The 16,607-nt window shown below is 44.0% G+C and overlaps 2 protein-coding genes and 1 pseudogene across 8 annotated transcripts; 2 read left to right on the plus strand and 1 right to left on the minus strand.

The window, feature by feature from the left end:
* The first annotated feature begins 733 nt into the window (after positions 1 to 733).
* LOC100280033 (uncharacterized) lies at positions 734 to 13,042 on the plus strand. 7 transcript variants are annotated; one of them, NM_001401309.1, is made up of 10 exons: positions 921 to 1,146; positions 6,232 to 6,377; positions 6,487 to 6,571; positions 9,754 to 9,859; positions 11,012 to 11,101; positions 11,179 to 11,292; positions 11,568 to 11,846; positions 12,006 to 12,119; positions 12,395 to 12,467; positions 12,567 to 12,809. In NM_001401309.1, the coding sequence occupies exons 5-10, from the start codon at positions 11,039 to 11,041 to the stop codon at positions 12,602 to 12,604; spliced, it is 681 nt and encodes a 226-aa protein (NP_001388238.1). In that variant the 5' UTR covers positions 921 to 1,146; positions 6,232 to 6,377; positions 6,487 to 6,571; positions 9,754 to 9,859; positions 11,012 to 11,038; the 3' UTR covers positions 12,605 to 12,809. The 7 variants fall into 7 exon arrangements, with proteins under 7 accessions (XP_020408876.1, XP_020408878.1, XP_020408874.1 ...); XM_035967955.1 differs by having other exon boundaries at positions 966 to 1,138; positions 12,567 to 13,042; NM_001401308.1 differs by lacking the exon at positions 6,487 to 6,571.
* On the minus strand, positions 4,672 to 9,958 carry LOC103628124 (protein NETWORKED 1D-like; annotated as a pseudogene).
* Positions 9,983 to 11,005, plus strand: LOC103628125 (pentatricopeptide repeat-containing protein At5g61370, mitochondrial; the record flags this gene model as incomplete). Its single annotated transcript, XM_035958867.1, is given in 6 exon segments — positions 9,983 to 10,124; positions 10,127 to 10,190; positions 10,192 to 10,279; positions 10,281 to 10,361; positions 10,363 to 10,426; positions 10,429 to 11,005. Coding segments are annotated over 6 exon segments (717 nt in total), but the record flags the coding sequence as incomplete, so codon positions are not given.
* Positions 13,043 to 16,607: the final 3,565 nt, after the last annotated feature.

The raw sequence follows: 16,607 nt of genomic DNA on the forward strand, positions 1-16,607 counted from the left end.
GTTTCCTTATCTATTGTCTCATTGTTTGTGCTGATGCTAGTACTTTTGATTTTGATAATTTTATATTTCTTTCAAATGATAATTGTAACTTTAGTTTGTTCTAATTTATATAGGTATAAACCATTTTGCTGTGGCATATTGATTCAGCTGGTTAAATTTTACAAGTGTATGATGTTTACCTGCATAGCCTTGTTCAAAATCTTTGCGAGAACATTCGGTATTGTCTCGAACAGAAATGCTTGTCATGCCTTTTGCTATGATTATGTGTTGCTTATGTAGTTTCTCGATTTCTCTAGATATGGGTTATTGGGAAGAGCTAGCTATACAGTTTTTGTTGGAGGAAGAAGAAGACAATGCAGAGTTTTTCTTTATTCTTCTCCCTGCTGTACTTCCATTCCTCTCTAAAAAGAAAAGGTCTATCCATACCTCCTCTCTCTGGTGCCTAGAAGGTTAAGGAGATTCTCGAAGGGCATGAGAGTTGGTGCAAGTCGAGTTTCGAATGAAGCCAGAAATATTTAGAGCCACATCAGATTTCCTTAGAAGAGAGGGTTTGTTACGTGACACATGAGGAGTTAACGTCGAAGAGCAGGTTGGGATGTTCATGTATATGATCTCCTATAATGCCAGTAACCAAATGCTTCAAAAGGCTTTCCAACACAGTGGAGAGACTATCAATCGAAAAATATCAGAAGTTTTCGATATAGTTTCCACCTATGATGCACGAATACTTCTCAAAATTTACGTATGATGTCGGATGCCGTATCAGATACGGATACTCCTCCGATACTTCCGGATACGTATCCGAGGCTATGAATTTAAATAAATAAAAAAAGACGGATACAATTGGACACGTGCGTGATACCCTGATTTCCCCTGCGCACTGCTTCTCCCCACGGCGCACGCGCACCATCTCCTGCGCGCCGCCAGTCCGGCTTCTCCTGGCTCCTGCGCGCCGCCAGCCGTCAGCCCGTCACCGATTGGAGATCCTTGGAAACCTGCGCGCCGCCAGCCCGTCACCGCTTGGAGACCCGCTCAGCCGCGCTTCCCTGCGCGCCGCCAGCCGTCGCCGATCCGTGGCCGCGTCCGCCGCCGCCAGCTCTGAGGTCGCGCCGTCAGCCAGCCCGTCTGCCGTCGTGAGGTACTGAGGTTTGTGATCTGCCGACATCTCCCATCTGCCCTGCCTGACGCTGTACTTGTCCGGTTGTCCCATTCTCTGTTCTTGTTAGATCCCAATATCCCATGGCAACGTGTGCATCTACCGATGCTAGCAGCATTAAATGTTCTTGGTACTAGTAAATCCATGATTAACTTATTAAGATTACTATGGCATTGATCCATTTCAGACATTTCAACATTTAATTTTATTTATAATATATATTGCGTATCGCCGTATCCGTATTTTTTGAGAAATGGCGTATCGGGGTATCGGCGTATCGCGTATCCGTATCTGTATCCCCGTATCAGGGCAACATAGGTTCCCACTCTAACTCAGCGGTCCGTGAAGCTTCCCAATTCTATCCAGACACATCAAAAAATTATAACAGATTCTAGGTTCATGTCCTTTTTTCAGGTGACCTATCAATAAACATGATTTCCTTAGTTTTTCCCTTTAACATGCCCTAAACTTCCTCTCCTTTTATACAGAATTGCACTCTGAGACCAAAGGAAAACCCCCAAATCGAAGCTATGGCTCCCAACTCACCAAATAGATCCTCGCGACCAGCTAGAATTTTTGAGGCACCCACCACCCGCTGGGCGGAGGAACGAGGGGGAAGAACCGGTCGTCGGCCCAACCGTGCAGATCTGGCCGAAAGGTCATGCTTGCGGAGAGCGGATGGCTGGCCCTGCCCTAGGGCCCTCGCTGGCCTCCGTGACGCCAGGCTCTGCCGCATATGGGTGGGGGTTGACTGCGAGCGGTGAGGGGCGGCTGCGGCGACCTCGTGGATGGGCATTGCGGCTGGCTGTGGAAGGGCATCATAGTTTAGGGGTGGCGTCGAGGCCGAGACCGATGGAAGAGCCGATCTCAGATGGGTCACGGGGTGGCGGTATCAAGGACGGGGGCGAGGTACTGGGCCACGCGAGGTGGTGGCGTGGAGGGAGGGGATCAATCGTGGGCTAGGGGGCAGCGGGTTTCCGAGGGAGCTAGGGGGGGGGGGGCACAAGGAGGACATGAGTGGGGGCATGGTTGTGCATGTGGTCTACACTATTGACTTAATAGATAGTAGAGATATGCAATAACCGTATATACAAAGAAGTTCCACTATTAATTGGAATTGACAAACTGTATAATGATTATTCAATATTAAAGAAAGAGATGATGTTATACCTTATGAGATTATTCATCAATATTAAAGAAAGGACTTACTAGTCCCGGTGCTTTGCTTCTGCAGTTTGAACCTGGAAGCAAAATGCACTGCTTGGCCTGTAAACACGAAGCTATTATAGATGGAAAGAGAGCCATTCCTGCTTGACATGTTACAACACTTGGGTTTTGGTCGAAGCTGGTGCAACCTTATTAGTCTGTTGCTTTGCACTTCCTCTACACGGATCCTTGTCAATGGCGAGCCTAGGGAATACATTCTGCATCATAGGGGTCTTCGGCAAGGCGATCCTTTGTCCCCCATGCTGTTTATCCTTGTCATGGAGGCTTTGAATGCTATGGTCAGTTATGCTTTCAGGGAACATATGCTGCAGCCGATTGCAAATCAACATGCCAAACATTGTATCTCCTTCTATGCTGACGATGTTGTTTTGTTCATGCGGCCCTCTCATCAGGATATCTCAGCAATTATCAGCATTTTAGACATCTTTGGTCATGCTACTGGGTTAAAAACGAACATCTCCAAAAGTTCTGTTACACCCATTCAATGTGGAGCGAATGAGCTGACCACCATTTCTGCCTTGTTACCATGTGCTACAAAAAATTTTCCCTGCACTTACTTGGGGATTCCTCTATCAATCCGTAGGCTTGCTAACTCTGATCTCCTGCCGTTTGTTGATAAAGTTGCTGATAAACTTCCAGGATGGAAAGCTAATCTTCTCAGCCGGGCTGGTCGTCTTGTCATGGTTAAGACAGTGTTGTCTTCTGTCCCTATCTATCTTATGCTTGCTTTAGAACTACCTAAATGGGTTTTTAAGGCAATCGATAAGAGGAGACGAGGCTTTCTTTGGAAGGGGCAAGGTGATGCAAATGGAGGTAACTGTCTCGTGTCTTGGGAAGCTGTCCAGCGGCCTCTCAAGTATGGTGGTCTGGGTATTCTCAACCTGGAGATGTTTGGATGGGCCCTACGTGCCAGGTGGCTTTGGTTACAAAAGACTGACGCGTCAAGGCCATGGGCTGGTCTCCCTATCCGAGTGCACCGTAATGCAAAGGCCCTCGTTGATGTGGCTATTACCTCAGTGGTAGGCAGTGGTGAATCTGTGAAGTTCTGGTCTGATTGTTGGCTCCTTGGTAAAACTGTGGCTGAACACTGTCCAACCCTTATCCAAGTGATTTCTAGAAGGGCTTTAAAGCGAAGAACAGTAGCTGAGGGGCTCACAAATCGTCAATGGGTGTCAGATATTCGGGGAGGATTGTCTGTAACGGTCCTAGTAGAGTATCTGCAGCTATGGAACTTGGTTGATGGGGTAGTTCTGCAACCTGACATCGCAGACCAACACATCTGGCGCCTCTCTGCTCATGGTACTTATTGTAGCAAATCGGCCTATGATGCTCTCTTTGTTGGCTCTATCCCTTTTGGCCCTTGGCGACGTGTCTGGAAGACCTGGGCCCCCTTACGATGCAAATTCTTTGTATGGTTGGCAATCAAAAACAGGGTTTGGACAGCTGATCGACTTGCTAAAAGAGGTCTGCCCCATCCAGTTGCTTGCCCTCTGTGTGATCAGGCCGAGGAAACCATCCAACATATTCTTGTCTCTTGCGTGTTCGCTCGGCAGATATGGACGTCCATGCTACACAATTTAGGCCTCCTTGCCATTGTGCCTCAGCATGGATGCACTCGTTTCTCAAATTGGTGGTGCCAAAGTATCAAGAAAGTGGAGAAGAGTCTAAGAAAAGGTCTTAATTCCTTGATCATTTTGGTTGCTTGGGAGATTTGGAAGCATCGTAATGCTTGTGTTTTTGAGGGGGTTGTGCCCTGCACCCAGCGAGTTCAGAGTGCTGTGATTGAGGAGGGCAACTTCTGGTGTTTGGCTGGTGCATCAGCTCTGCAGGACCTCCTGCTGCACAAGCTCCCTAGGGGACCTTAGCAGTTTTCCTGCTGGTAGTCGTTTTTGGTCGGGTTGTTACCTTGTGTGTGTGTGGTGCGTTGTGTTTTTGCCGGAGGGGTCTCGGCCTTGGGGCCTCTGTAATTAGGGGTTGACAAGTCTTGTCTCTCCTATGTTCTTTTTTTCTTCTTAATATAATGACACGCAGCTCTCCTGCGTTTGTTCAAAAAAAAAAAAAAAGAGAACGCCTTGATATACGACAGTATTAACGCATTAAACTAGCCATAATGGCCTCATTTAGACAGGAAACCAAAATTTTTAGTACATAAGCTTCTTCATCATGATACTATAATGCTAGTTTCAAAAAGAAAAGAAAAAAGATACTAAAATGCTAACTCAATTACAAAGGGGATCCTAGGAACACCACCTCCTCTTCCAATGCACAGGTGACACTTTGCCAACCACTTGGAGGTGCAGGTCGATTTTGTTTTATTTCTTGATTTCGGACTACGGCTACCACTTGGAGGTGCAGGTCGAACAAAAAGAAAGGCTACGGCTCTGTTCTTGATTTCGGACGAACACAACAACAGAACGGGACCCTCTTCTTCTTTTTCTTCTGCCCGCCACCGCGGTCCTTCCTCCCACACAGATAGTCCCTCAAAAGCACGCGAGTGCGCTTATCAGAGACTTTGAGCCTTCTGTACTCGTGCTCTTCCTCAAGCTTCAGCAAGACATACTGAATCTTCTGAAGCTCCAGTTCCAACCTTGCCACATTCTCCGACCCTTTCTGCACCTGCTCGGAGATCTTCCTCCTGCTGGAATACCCTTCTCGCTCGGTGCTCATATTATCTGACAGTGTGGGGTAGTTCTCAGCCGTCCTAGTCAATTTGTTGTTCAGATTGATCTGTTCCAAGACATGGCCCTCTGTCTCATGCACCTGAGCGCTCACACTGCTGTACTCAAGAGTTCATAGGGGATTTTCCCTTTGACTGCCCCTCCATTTTCTGCTTCAACTCTTCAATGCTCGCTTGGATGCTCAACAGCCTCTGAGCATCAGAAGTGAGCCTCTCAAGTACGTTCTTGCTCCACGCCTCATGAGGCTCTGCAGCTCCCTTCGACGCTTCTAGCTTATTGATTCCAAGGTCTCTTCCCCTTGCTAGCTCAGACGAAGGGTGCTCACTCTTCAGATCCTCGACGGCTTGTATGTCGTGCTCAGATGACGAGGACTTGGCCGTTTGGTTCTTGCAGATCCTCTCTGCAGCCTCCCACAGCTGAAGCATATCGTCATCGAGTTTGGCATTTGCACCAGTTCCAAGCGGATAGAGGGCAGCTCGAGCACCATATGGTGGACAAGTGGATATTTGGTCCAGCTCAATATCCTTCATGATCTGGACTTGCTTCCCTTTGGAGATCTCAACATCTTGTTTCTCATGATCAGAATATATTTCTTTTCCCTCCATGCGTGAGCCACCTCTTGCTTTAAGGTCTTGAATTTCTGCACTTACTGCCGCCAATTTAGCTGCAGACTCAGCTGACTCCTGATCTTGACGATCTTTAGCATTTGATACAACTACTTGAAGTGCTTCTATTCTTGCAATCAACCCTTGTAACTCTGGAGTTCCTTTGGGTAAGCAATGAGATTCCAGCCCATCATTGCCCTCTTGAACATGATGTACACATGCGGTTTCCTGTAACAATACAAAATCATTTGTCAAGAAGGGGAAGGATTAGTATATATATGACTGGAGGTAGCTTGATAGTGTCACATCCATGTAGTGCACGAACCATAGCAGAAATATCCAACTAATAATAAGTGATGCTAGAAGGAAGAGCAGTTGCAGAGAGAGAGAGAGAGAGAAGATTACGATAATTATTAGTATTAATATGCTAAGTATTAAAGAATGGTCAAATTTTTCTTCATTGAAAGACTAGAATTGTTTTAACTACATGAAAGGTTTCAAAAGGGTGCCAAGTTAATAAAAAGGACAAAAAAAAAAGCTTACCTCTTTGTCTTCTGTACTACAGGGTTTTGACAGATAACGGCAATCTTCTTCCAACACACTGACATGATCAGCCAATGATGCTACGAGAGCTAGATATGTGTTCAACTCAGCGTTTAGTTCTGCATGTTCGTCCTGAATGCCAGCCAACTTTTTCTGCAACTCCTCAATGTGAGCATCTCGGGAAGAGACCTCCTTCATTAGCAACTCCTTTAGGGATATTGCTCTAGTCTCTGTAGCTTTACCATTCATCATAAGCTTGGATGTTTTTTCTTCATAGACCGCAGAATTCACTGAAGAGGTAATTGCATCATCCATCAGAACAACAAATTCCCTCTCCACTTCTTTCTCAAGGGCACACTTCTGTAAGTGCAGATCTCTGAGCTCCATCCCTAATTGCAACAAAACTACTGAGAGAACTGAGAACTTACTGTTCATGAGCCTATTCACATCTTCAGTTTCGTCCTTAAGTCTCAGAGTGTTAATGGTTTCATCTAAAACAGTCTGCAACAGAACTTCGTCCTCAGCTAAATCAGCAGGTGCTAGATCTTTGCAGATATTCAGAACCTTCATTTGCTTTGAAATCCCTTGCCACAGTTTTTCATTGTGCTTTAGCAATGTTTTTCTCTCCTCCCCATGATATCTAGCTTCCCCCATCAACTGTGAAACCAACATATTGGCTGAATGATTTTCCACAGCATACTTTTGGCATTCAGTGAAAAGAGCAGCCTTCTTGTCTTGCTCATCGACCAAACAGTCTCCAAAATAACTGTACTAATAGAAGCATTTACGTTTTTCTGCTGTTCCTGTTCAAGCACCTCCTCCATATAATGGTTTTTCTCTTGCAGAGAAGAAATTTGTTTCTCATAGCTGTTTGCTTGCAGTTGATGTGACTTTGCTAACACTTCAAATTCCTCATTCTTAATTCTCAACTGATCCTGCAGTTCCCTTACTTGATCATATGCAAAATCCTTCTCTCTTGATACCTTCTAGTGCTTTCATGGCCAATGTAGTAATGCTCTCCAACTGAAAGAAAAAATTTACACAATACATTATATGAGAAAAAAATATGTATAGAGAGAACATGAGATGAGGCCAGTTCAAAAATTATGACAGTGTAATAATATTGATTTCTACTTCAACAAAAAGAACTTTGTATGAAAAGAACTTTGTACTCAAGTGCCAATTCTTGAGGATGATGAAGATGGTGTTGATGAGGGTGATGAGAATGAAGACGATGACAATTTTGTGCTTGACGACCTTGACATGGATGATGAAGAAGAAACAAACAACAGTGGTGGCCGTGGTGATGAGCAAGACAAGAATGATGTTGGTTTAGATGATTTGGATGATGGTTATTGAGTGTTTGAGTAACTTTTGTGTGCTTGTGGTTGTGGACATGGCATTCTACTTTAGTTGCTTTTGTGCTATGTTTGTGATTGTGGACTATTAGACATCTCATTCCACTTTGTTTGCAGTTGTCGACTTGCTATTAGTTGAACTTGTGTTATTGTGGTAATGCGATTGTGGACATGTCATTTTGCACAATATTATTATGTGAACTTATGTTGGTTGTTTGGTATTTGACTTGATATAATTGCCTGAAATTATGATATATTGAAATTTCCCTATGTTGTTTAAAACTACGTTTAAATTTTGTTTAAACCGTTTAAAAGTTAAAACTCACCCATGAGCGTTTCAACGTTTTGTCGTTTTAATAACCTTGTATCCAAGATAGATTTGTTCTCTAAAGCATCAGATAATCTTTTACCAAGGATCTCTAGCTCTGATACAAGAACAGCCTTCTCAGAAACATGACAGGAAATTATATCCTTGAGAGAGCTTTCTGAAGCTTCAAGTGCTTTTATCTTCTCCCTCAATGCATCCATTTCAGCATTTGCATCTGAAAGTGAGTTCTCCAAGAGTGAATATTCTTCAGATAGCTTCTCCACCTCTTGGAGTTTTTTCTGAGAGAAGTGCCTTCTCAACTTCACTCCTTGCACACACTTCCTTCAGTTTTAAGTTTGTGATTTGCAATTCCTCAATCAACTTCTGGTTCATTGTTGTAGTAGTTTTTAGGGTATCCATCTCATCCACCAGAGTGTGGTGTATCCCCTCTAGATTTTCCTTCTCTTCCCTTTGAGAAGTAAACTCTCTCTGAAGTACTTCTTTTTCACCTTTGTGTAAATCCATTTCTGCTTGAAGTTTCACATTCAAATCCTTCAATACATCCAATTCAAGATGGAGGTCCTTTATCATAAGCTCAGTAGAAAGATTCTGTTCACGAAGGATATGGATTTCCTCCGTATGCTTGGTTACAATGTTTTCAAGATCAACCTTACTGTTCTCCACCTGTCTTAAATTACCATTCAGCTTCTCGAGTTCCAGTGCCAACCCTCTCACTTCATTTTGTGACTCCGAATGAAGATTTTTCATCATAAGAAGAGATGTTTCACCATCAACCCGTTTTTGAGTTTCATCTTGTAGGCTAATTTGGAGGTTATCCGCTTCTTCTTTCTTATATATGAGTTCTTGCTCTATCATGTGAACTTTCCTTTCAACATTCTCCAGTTCAGTTTTCAAGGCCATGAGTTCAGATTCAAGATCCGATATTCTCGCTAAGGACTGCTGGTTCTCATGGAGGGTGGCATCTTTCTCAGTGTTTACAAGTAGGATGGTGTTGTTAAGTTCGGATGACAAGTTCTCCAACTCATTCAACTTGTCATTCTGCTTCTCAATCTCTATCTGCAACCTTCTAACATCTTCTTGTGACTGGCAATACATTTTCTCCAATGACACAAGCGATGTTTGGGCTTGTAGCCTCTTCTCACATTCATCTTTAAAACTTACCTCCAAGCTGTCGACACTTTCAGTCTCCCGTGCAATTTCTTGCTCCAGTAAGAGAATTTTTTGCTCAGACTTCTCCATTTCCAACTGCATCTTTGAGAGTTCTAATTCCAAATCAGATACTTTGTCTAAAGACTGCTGTTGTTGAAGGAGTGTTGCATCCTTCTCCGAGTTCAAACCTAAAATGATGTTCTTCAGTTCTTTCAGTGTGCTCTCCAGGTCTAACTTATTATTTTCTAACTCACTAAGCTTCTTTTTTGATCCGTCAAAATCTTGTGTCAGTGTTTTCATTTCTTCTTGCAACTGGGAATGTAGACCCTCTGTCATGAGAAGAGTTGCTTCAATTTGCATACGCCTATGGCATTCATCTTGCAGCTTGAAATGGACATTCTCCGCTTCTTTTTTCTTTTCAAGATCTTGTGTCAGCAACTGTACTTCCTGCTCAGTCTCATCTAGCTCTGACAGTAGCTTTGACAGCTGAGATTCGATTAATAAGTTAGACCTGTAGATTGTTGCTTGGTGCTTTTAATATTTGTTTACGTTGGCGCTAAAATCCCATGTAAAGAAAATTGGCCAACCAAACAACATCTTAACAATTAAAGTTACTGGGCCTGCTTTGGTGAATCACAATTGGGCCATTCTTTTGCAGCCCATGATGGCCCTAATCCGCAACTCCTAACACTACCTTGTTCCATTTCAGCTTGTTGAGGTTCATCGCTCAACCCCGTCGCAACCGCAACGTCCATCTCCCCGTCCTCGCTGCCCGGAGGCCTGGCACACCTCCCAGTAGCAGCGGCCTCCCGAAGGTCAGTTTCACTCCCGACCCGCCACTGCTGCCTGCTTCTCTGCTCCAGTTCTAGCCACTGGCTGGTTTCGTGCACTAGAGCCCACGAACAGATTGGCATCAAGGAGATTCACGGCGGAACTAACTTGAAGAGGCGCTCGACGTGGGCTTGCCATCATTCAACGATTTTCTCCATTGCCTATGCCAAAAAAACCTCAAGTTCAATCCCTATGCCCTTGTTCCAGAAGCTATTGATATATTAACAGAGATGAGGTCCTGTGCTGTTCCCGGGCTGTTTCTAGCTTCAGCATATTACTTTCATGTTTAGGCCGAATAAGAAGAGTGAAACAAAGCAGGATGCTCCCCTGACTTGGTTAGCTACTATCTTGTGGTTAGGGTCCTGTATATAGCATTAGCAAGGAGAGGGAAATGGCTTGTAGAATGTAGATGCTATGCTTGAAAGGGGAGTGCTTCCGACTGTCAAGTTTTTCCATCGTCTTATAGGCGTCGTTTGTGGAACAGAAGGGAGTTGAGCATGCTCTTGATATCTTCAAACTTATGAAGAGGTGTGAATTAGTGTATGCTCGTATAGTGGCCTGCTTATAGAAAATATTTGTAGGATTGGTAGATTTTAAATTGGAAGAGAACTGTGGGATGAGGCTACAAAGAGTGGTCTTGTATTAGGATGCTAACAAGATCTGCTGGATCCCTTGAAGACAGAGGTATTCAGATCAATTTGTTCAGTACAAAGATTAAGCCCTCAGAACTATAAGCGCTTAGCCCAAAAAAGAAGGTTAATGTTGTTTGAGCCAAAAAGAAAACTGCTAGCGCAGCCTCGAGAACTAAGTTGGGAGTGTAGGTACTATTGAATTTGTTAACTTGCACAAATCTTTTCAATGCTCTTGTAATTTTGTAAGGATGGCCTGTGGCCTGTGCTAGTTCAAATGGTAAAACCATCCCAGGACTAGTAGCTATGGTAAAAGGCATGGAACCTGTAGTCTAGCATTTTTTGGTAGTTTTTTGAAATGGCTCTCCTAAAACACTAGTTTGAAACGACTGGTAATCTGGCAGAACATCTGGTTCTCATGATTTCAGTTTGTCTATTACATTTGTTCCCTTTATAATGTCTGTTTTGCATTCTTTTATTTTTATTTCTTTACTTCATCCATCGCAGCATTGTTTCAAGTGGTTATTAGGCTTCATGGATATGTCTCAAGAGCAAGAACAGGATTTTGGCGTACTGCTGAAGCAAGGTGCAGAAGGGGTGAGCCACGAATCAAATATTTAGTTGCTGTCTGTCTTTTTGCTTGTTTTATAAATGGTTTGTTTGCTTCTCTGCAGAGGGTATTTGCTTCGACATTTGTGGGACGAAAGTGTGTAATCAAAGAGCGTTTTTCAAAAAAGTACCGACACCCATTGTTGGACTCGAAGTTGACTCTAAAGCGCTTAAATGCTGTTAGTCTCTCCAACCAACATGTTATTATCATTTCTTTTCTTCATGTGTCTACTTTTGTTTCTATGGGAAATGTCAATCTCAGGATGCTTACCTATTTTTGCCTTGCTTGTTTATGTACAAACAAAGAGTTCGATTTTTGCCAAGGGTATAAATTATTGATTAAGTTGTAGTTATGGTGAGCTGCAAGACATGGCCTGAACAGTTGCACATAACAACTGATTTTACCGAGATTTAGCTTAGTATAGTATTTTAGTATGGTCTTTTCCATGTGCAGGAAGCTCGGTGCATGACAAAAGCAAGAAGGCTTGGTGTTCCTACCCCAGTACTTTATGCTGTGGATCCAGTTCTGCATACTTTGACCTTTGAGCATGTGGATGGCTTGTCTGTCAAGGATATACTTCTTAGGTTTGGTTCAGATGGGGTCAATGAGGAACGCCTGAATGATATTGCCACACAAATAGGAAATGCCATTGGCAAACTACATGATGGAGGCCTTGTTCATGGTGATTTGACCACGTCAAACATGATAATTAAGAACAGTAACAATCAATTGGTGGGTACAATATCCTTTTCGCCAACACCTTCTGTTTAATGCATTCACTTTATTGAGCTATGAAGTCTAGTTTATGGCTGTCAAGATCAGTAGCAATCGACCCATCTGAGTTGCATCGTGGCTATTGATTTGCAACTTATATATGTTAAATCTTTGCAGGTTCTTATTGATTTTGGGCTGAGTTTCACTTCGACAATTCCCGAGGACAAAGCGGTGGACCTATATGTGCTAGAGAGAGCTTTGATTTCCATGCATTCGTCCTGTGGGGATGTGGTGAGGAGGCTAAATTGATATTCAAGTTGCTTTCATTGAAATGTTTGGTCAATATTTGGTTTTGCTTGACTGTTATTCTGTGCTTGGGCTCGATTGATCTGTGCAAACATTTCCGACTCCACATCACAGATTAGTCCAGTTGCAATTGGATTTGATTTTTCCTTTTGTTTGTGGCATCTTGTTTCCTATGGTTTTTATGCAGGTTTGTTATGTTGTGTTAATCATGCCTTAGCAAACTTATGTGGGTAACATCACTGATCTTGATGATGAACCAGATGGAGAAAATCCTGGCTGCGTACAGAAAGGCTTCGAAGCAATGGTGCTCCACCCAGAACAAGCTGGCTCAAGGTATGGCGTGGTCTTGCTGGTCCCTGTGGCAGCGCATGGTATTCGTTGCTAGCTGCGATGATGTGAGTAGTGACTTTTTGTCTACTCTTTGCAAAACAGTGAGGCAACGGGGCAGGAAGCGCACCATGGTCGGATGAATGGAGAAGAAGAAAAATATGTGGCATGGAATGGATGTATGTTATTAGAAAGACCGTCGTCTAAAACGAGAGTGATGTACCACCATTGCTGTATTTTTTTAGCGGTGAGTGGCTTTGGCTGCTGTAACGTTTGTGAAATCTGGAAATATGTTGCCTGGCTGCACCATTTGGTCAGAACTCAGAAGCAGAGTGTCGTTTCATCCGGAAGTGGGAGAAGTTTTATTCGTTTCTCATGCATGATAACTGGAAGACATGGTTGGGGTATGGCTTGCTTGTTTGTGCCCTCCATTGACATGATCATCATGGCAAATGTGTTGCCAGTGTTGTGGGTGAGGGTGGACCCCTACCGCACGGTGGAGTGGGTGGAGTGGCGATAGGTCAAAGAAACGACAGGCTGCTTCTGAGATGAGTATCTTGCATCCCTAGGGTTTATTTTAAGTTGTATTGCCTCTACCTTTGAAATCCATTTAGACTTTGTTTGGGTACTCTAGTATTGGCCTTAATCCACATATGTTGAGGTGGATTAAAGTGTAAATTAGTTTAAGTTACACCCGAATTCAATTCAATATATGTGGATTGGGGTAAATACTAGAATATCCAAACTAGGTCTTAGAGATGAGGATGGCGAAAAGAGGTAAAGCACTGACGCCTTTTCAATCTCGTATCATATTACGAAGTTCAATCGGAGCTTCGATCGAGAAAGTTCACGAAAGTTAGCTCTTGTGTAGCACGAAAGCATACCTTTTATAAGCTAGATATTTACTCGTGCTTTGAGCACTTCTAGCGTGTACATTGTTCCTTTAGTTCATCTTGTATGCACATAACTAGAAAAACCAATGAGTTATATTTTTTTAATCTCAGTCTAAATTTTTGATCCCATTGGGATTTTTGAACTCAAGTATCTAAAAAGTACTATTCATACCACTTAACCAACTCAGCTAGAGTCCCTTTCGCACTATATTTTGTACCATTTTGACTTACTTGAGTATTTAGTTTTTTTAATTTTGGTTTAGCATTTCATCTGATATAGTAAGTGTAGACCATGAAATTACTATCAGGGTTGAAAACGAACGGGTAAAATTTAGTCCCAACTCGTACTGTTTTTCATATTTGATATGTTTGTTTTCGTATTTGCAGAAAGTCTTGAAACTGGCCAAAAACGGAGAGGGTCGGGATCCATTTTTGTCCAGATTGAACATGTATTTATTCCATTTGAAAAATTCGGGATAAGCCTAATATGCATTAGTGCATAAACTAAAGCCTCATATCCTTAGATGACAAATTATAGCACAAATGATTATTCTAGCCATTGGAATTAGGGTAAAAGAGGTAGTATGAGTGGTAGGTTTGGGGTCTAGGACCAGGGCTTTGGTGCTTGGGCGTCGTCGGGCTAGTATTTGGGGAAGGCGCGATACTGTTCACGCGATGAACAATAGTGTCAGATGAATAGGATCTCGAGTGAACAGTGGCACAGATGAACAGTAATGCTAACGACTAGTAGACGCGCTGAATAGTAGACGATGTGGGAGAAGCACGGGGAAGATACTTGTTTGCTTGATTTTTCATTAATTTAAGGGGCACATTTATATAGTTGAGATAGTGGCCTTCTAGCTAACCAATCTTATCTAAGATCTAACAAACCAATCTTTATCCATTTGAAATTATCTCAAACGGCCAACCGTATCTAAAAAACCAAAACTTATCCATCTAAACTCCATCTCAGACTAACAAACTGATGTTTATCCATTCAAACAAATTAGCTGATTTTATTAGGGTTGTTGGGTTGCAGGTCATAACATCTCTTCTGGCCTAAAAAACAGGTCGTCCTCAAGTCGTCCGACTAATCGCGATTAATCGCGATTAGTCGGTCTAGTCGGTTTTAGTGGACCGACCAGGGCATCCGACCCGATTAGGTCGACTAATCGTCCAGTCGTCCGATTAGTCGTCGACCAAGGACGATTAATCGTCCAATTAAGCTGTGGACGGCTAGCTATTCTCTAGCTGGCGGCTGGCCTTTTTTACTTTGGGTTGGACGTCTAGTTAAGGCCCATTTAGTGTAACCCTTAGGGTTTTAGGTAAATAGAGTTGTCGGCTGCTCGCTACCTTGCTCCAAATTATCTGTTCCCGCGGTTGGTCTCTCCTTGCACCCTGCTCGCCTCTCTCCCCTTCTCTGGCGGCTGCTCACCTCTCTCCTTGCTCACCTTCTCTGACGACTCAGTGAGTCAATGCTCACCATCCTCGGCGCCGCAGCCCAGCAACCTGCCTGCACCCTGCTCGGCGGCCCAGCAGCGAGCATCGACAAGGCAACAACATGAGTTCATCATCCGACGGTACATGCATTAATGCGTTGATCTGTTGTCTACTCTGTTTCAGTGTGGAACTCTTGAATTCCTCTCAGCTTCCTTCAAATTCTTTCGTTATTCTGAATGTGTAGAGGGGGGTTGGCGCCGTGAACGTGCAACAGCTGTTGAGGTGATCATGGGAGACTCATACATTAGAGAAGAGAGCACTGGTGGTGGTGATGCGGCTGCTATCCTAGCCACGACAACATCTGCTGTTGGTAGTACTGGTGCTGGTGGTACTGCTTCATCGGTTGCTCCAGATGCTGCCTCTCTCACTGAAAAGGCTATTGCAGCACTGCCCCCTGCTCTGGCTGCACAAGCTGTTGATTCTAAAAGGAAGGCTCGATCACAAGACCCTGGATGGAATTATGGATGGTGGCCAGATCCCACTGAAAGGGAATTAGGCTTACACCTATTTTCCTAATTGATTTTGGTGGTTGAATTGCCCAACACAAAGATTGGACTAACTAGTTTGCTCTAGTCTATAAGTTATACAGGTGCCAAAGGTTCACACTTAGCCAATAAAAAGACCAAGAAATGGGTTCAACAAAAAGAGCAAGGGATAACCGAAGGCAGCCCTGGTCTGGCGCACCAGACAGTGTCCGGTGCACCAGGGGACTCCAAGCCAAACTTCGCACCTTCGAGAATTTTCAAAGGCGCTTCGCTATAATTCATCGGACATGTCCGGTGCTCCAGAGGAGAGCGACTCTGAACTCGCCAGCTTCGGGAATCCGCTCCGCTATAATTCACCGGACATGTCCGGTGCACAACGGACTGTCCGGTGAGCCAGCGGAGCAACGACTACTTCGCGCCAACGGTCGTCTGCAACGCATTAAATGCGCGCCAGCGCGCGCAGAGGAGCAGAGCACGCGCGGGTGGCACACCGGACAGTCTACAAGACTTGTCCGGTGCGCCACCGGACAGCCAGGCGGGCCCACAAGTCAGAGCTCCAACGGTCGGAACCCAACGGCCTGGTGACGTGGCTGGCGCACCGGACACTGTCCGGTGCGCCATGCGACAGCAGCCTCCACTAAACGGCTAGTTTGGTGGTTGGGGTTATAAATAACCCCAACCACCCCACATTCAAGTCATCCAAGTTTCTCAACTTCCTACCACTTACAAGAGCTAGGCTTTCAATACAAGACACACCCAAGTGATCAAAACCTCTCCCAATTCCACAAAAGCTTTAGTGTTAAGTGAGAGTGATTTGTTGTGTTCTTTTGAGCTCTTGCGCTTGGATCGCTTTCTTTCTCATTCTTTCTTGAGATCAAACTCACTTGTAATTGAAGCAAGAGACACCAATTGTGTGGTGGTCCTTGCGGGAACTTTGTGTTCCAAGTGATTGAGAAGAAAAGCTTACTCGGTCCGAGGGACCGTTTGAGAGAGGGAAAGGGTTGAAAGAGACCCGGTCTTTGTGACCACCTCAACGGGGAGTAGGTTTGCAAGAACCGAACCTCGGTAAAACAAATCTGCGTGTCACACTCTTCATTCGCTTGTGATTTGTTTTGTGCCCTCTCTCTTGGACTCGTTTATATTTCTAACGCTAACTCGGCTTGTAGTTGTGATTAATTTTGTAAATTTCAGTTTCGCCCTATTCACCCCCCTCTAGGCGACTTTCAATTGGTATCAGAGGCCAGTGCTTCATTAGAGCCTAACCGCTC

The sequence above is a fragment of the Zea mays genome, chromosome 5 (assembly GCF_902167145.1).
Source record: "Zea mays cultivar B73 chromosome 5, Zm-B73-REFERENCE-NAM-5.0, whole genome shotgun sequence".
Classification (NCBI taxonomy): Eukaryota; Viridiplantae; Streptophyta; class Magnoliopsida; order Poales; family Poaceae; genus Zea; species Zea mays.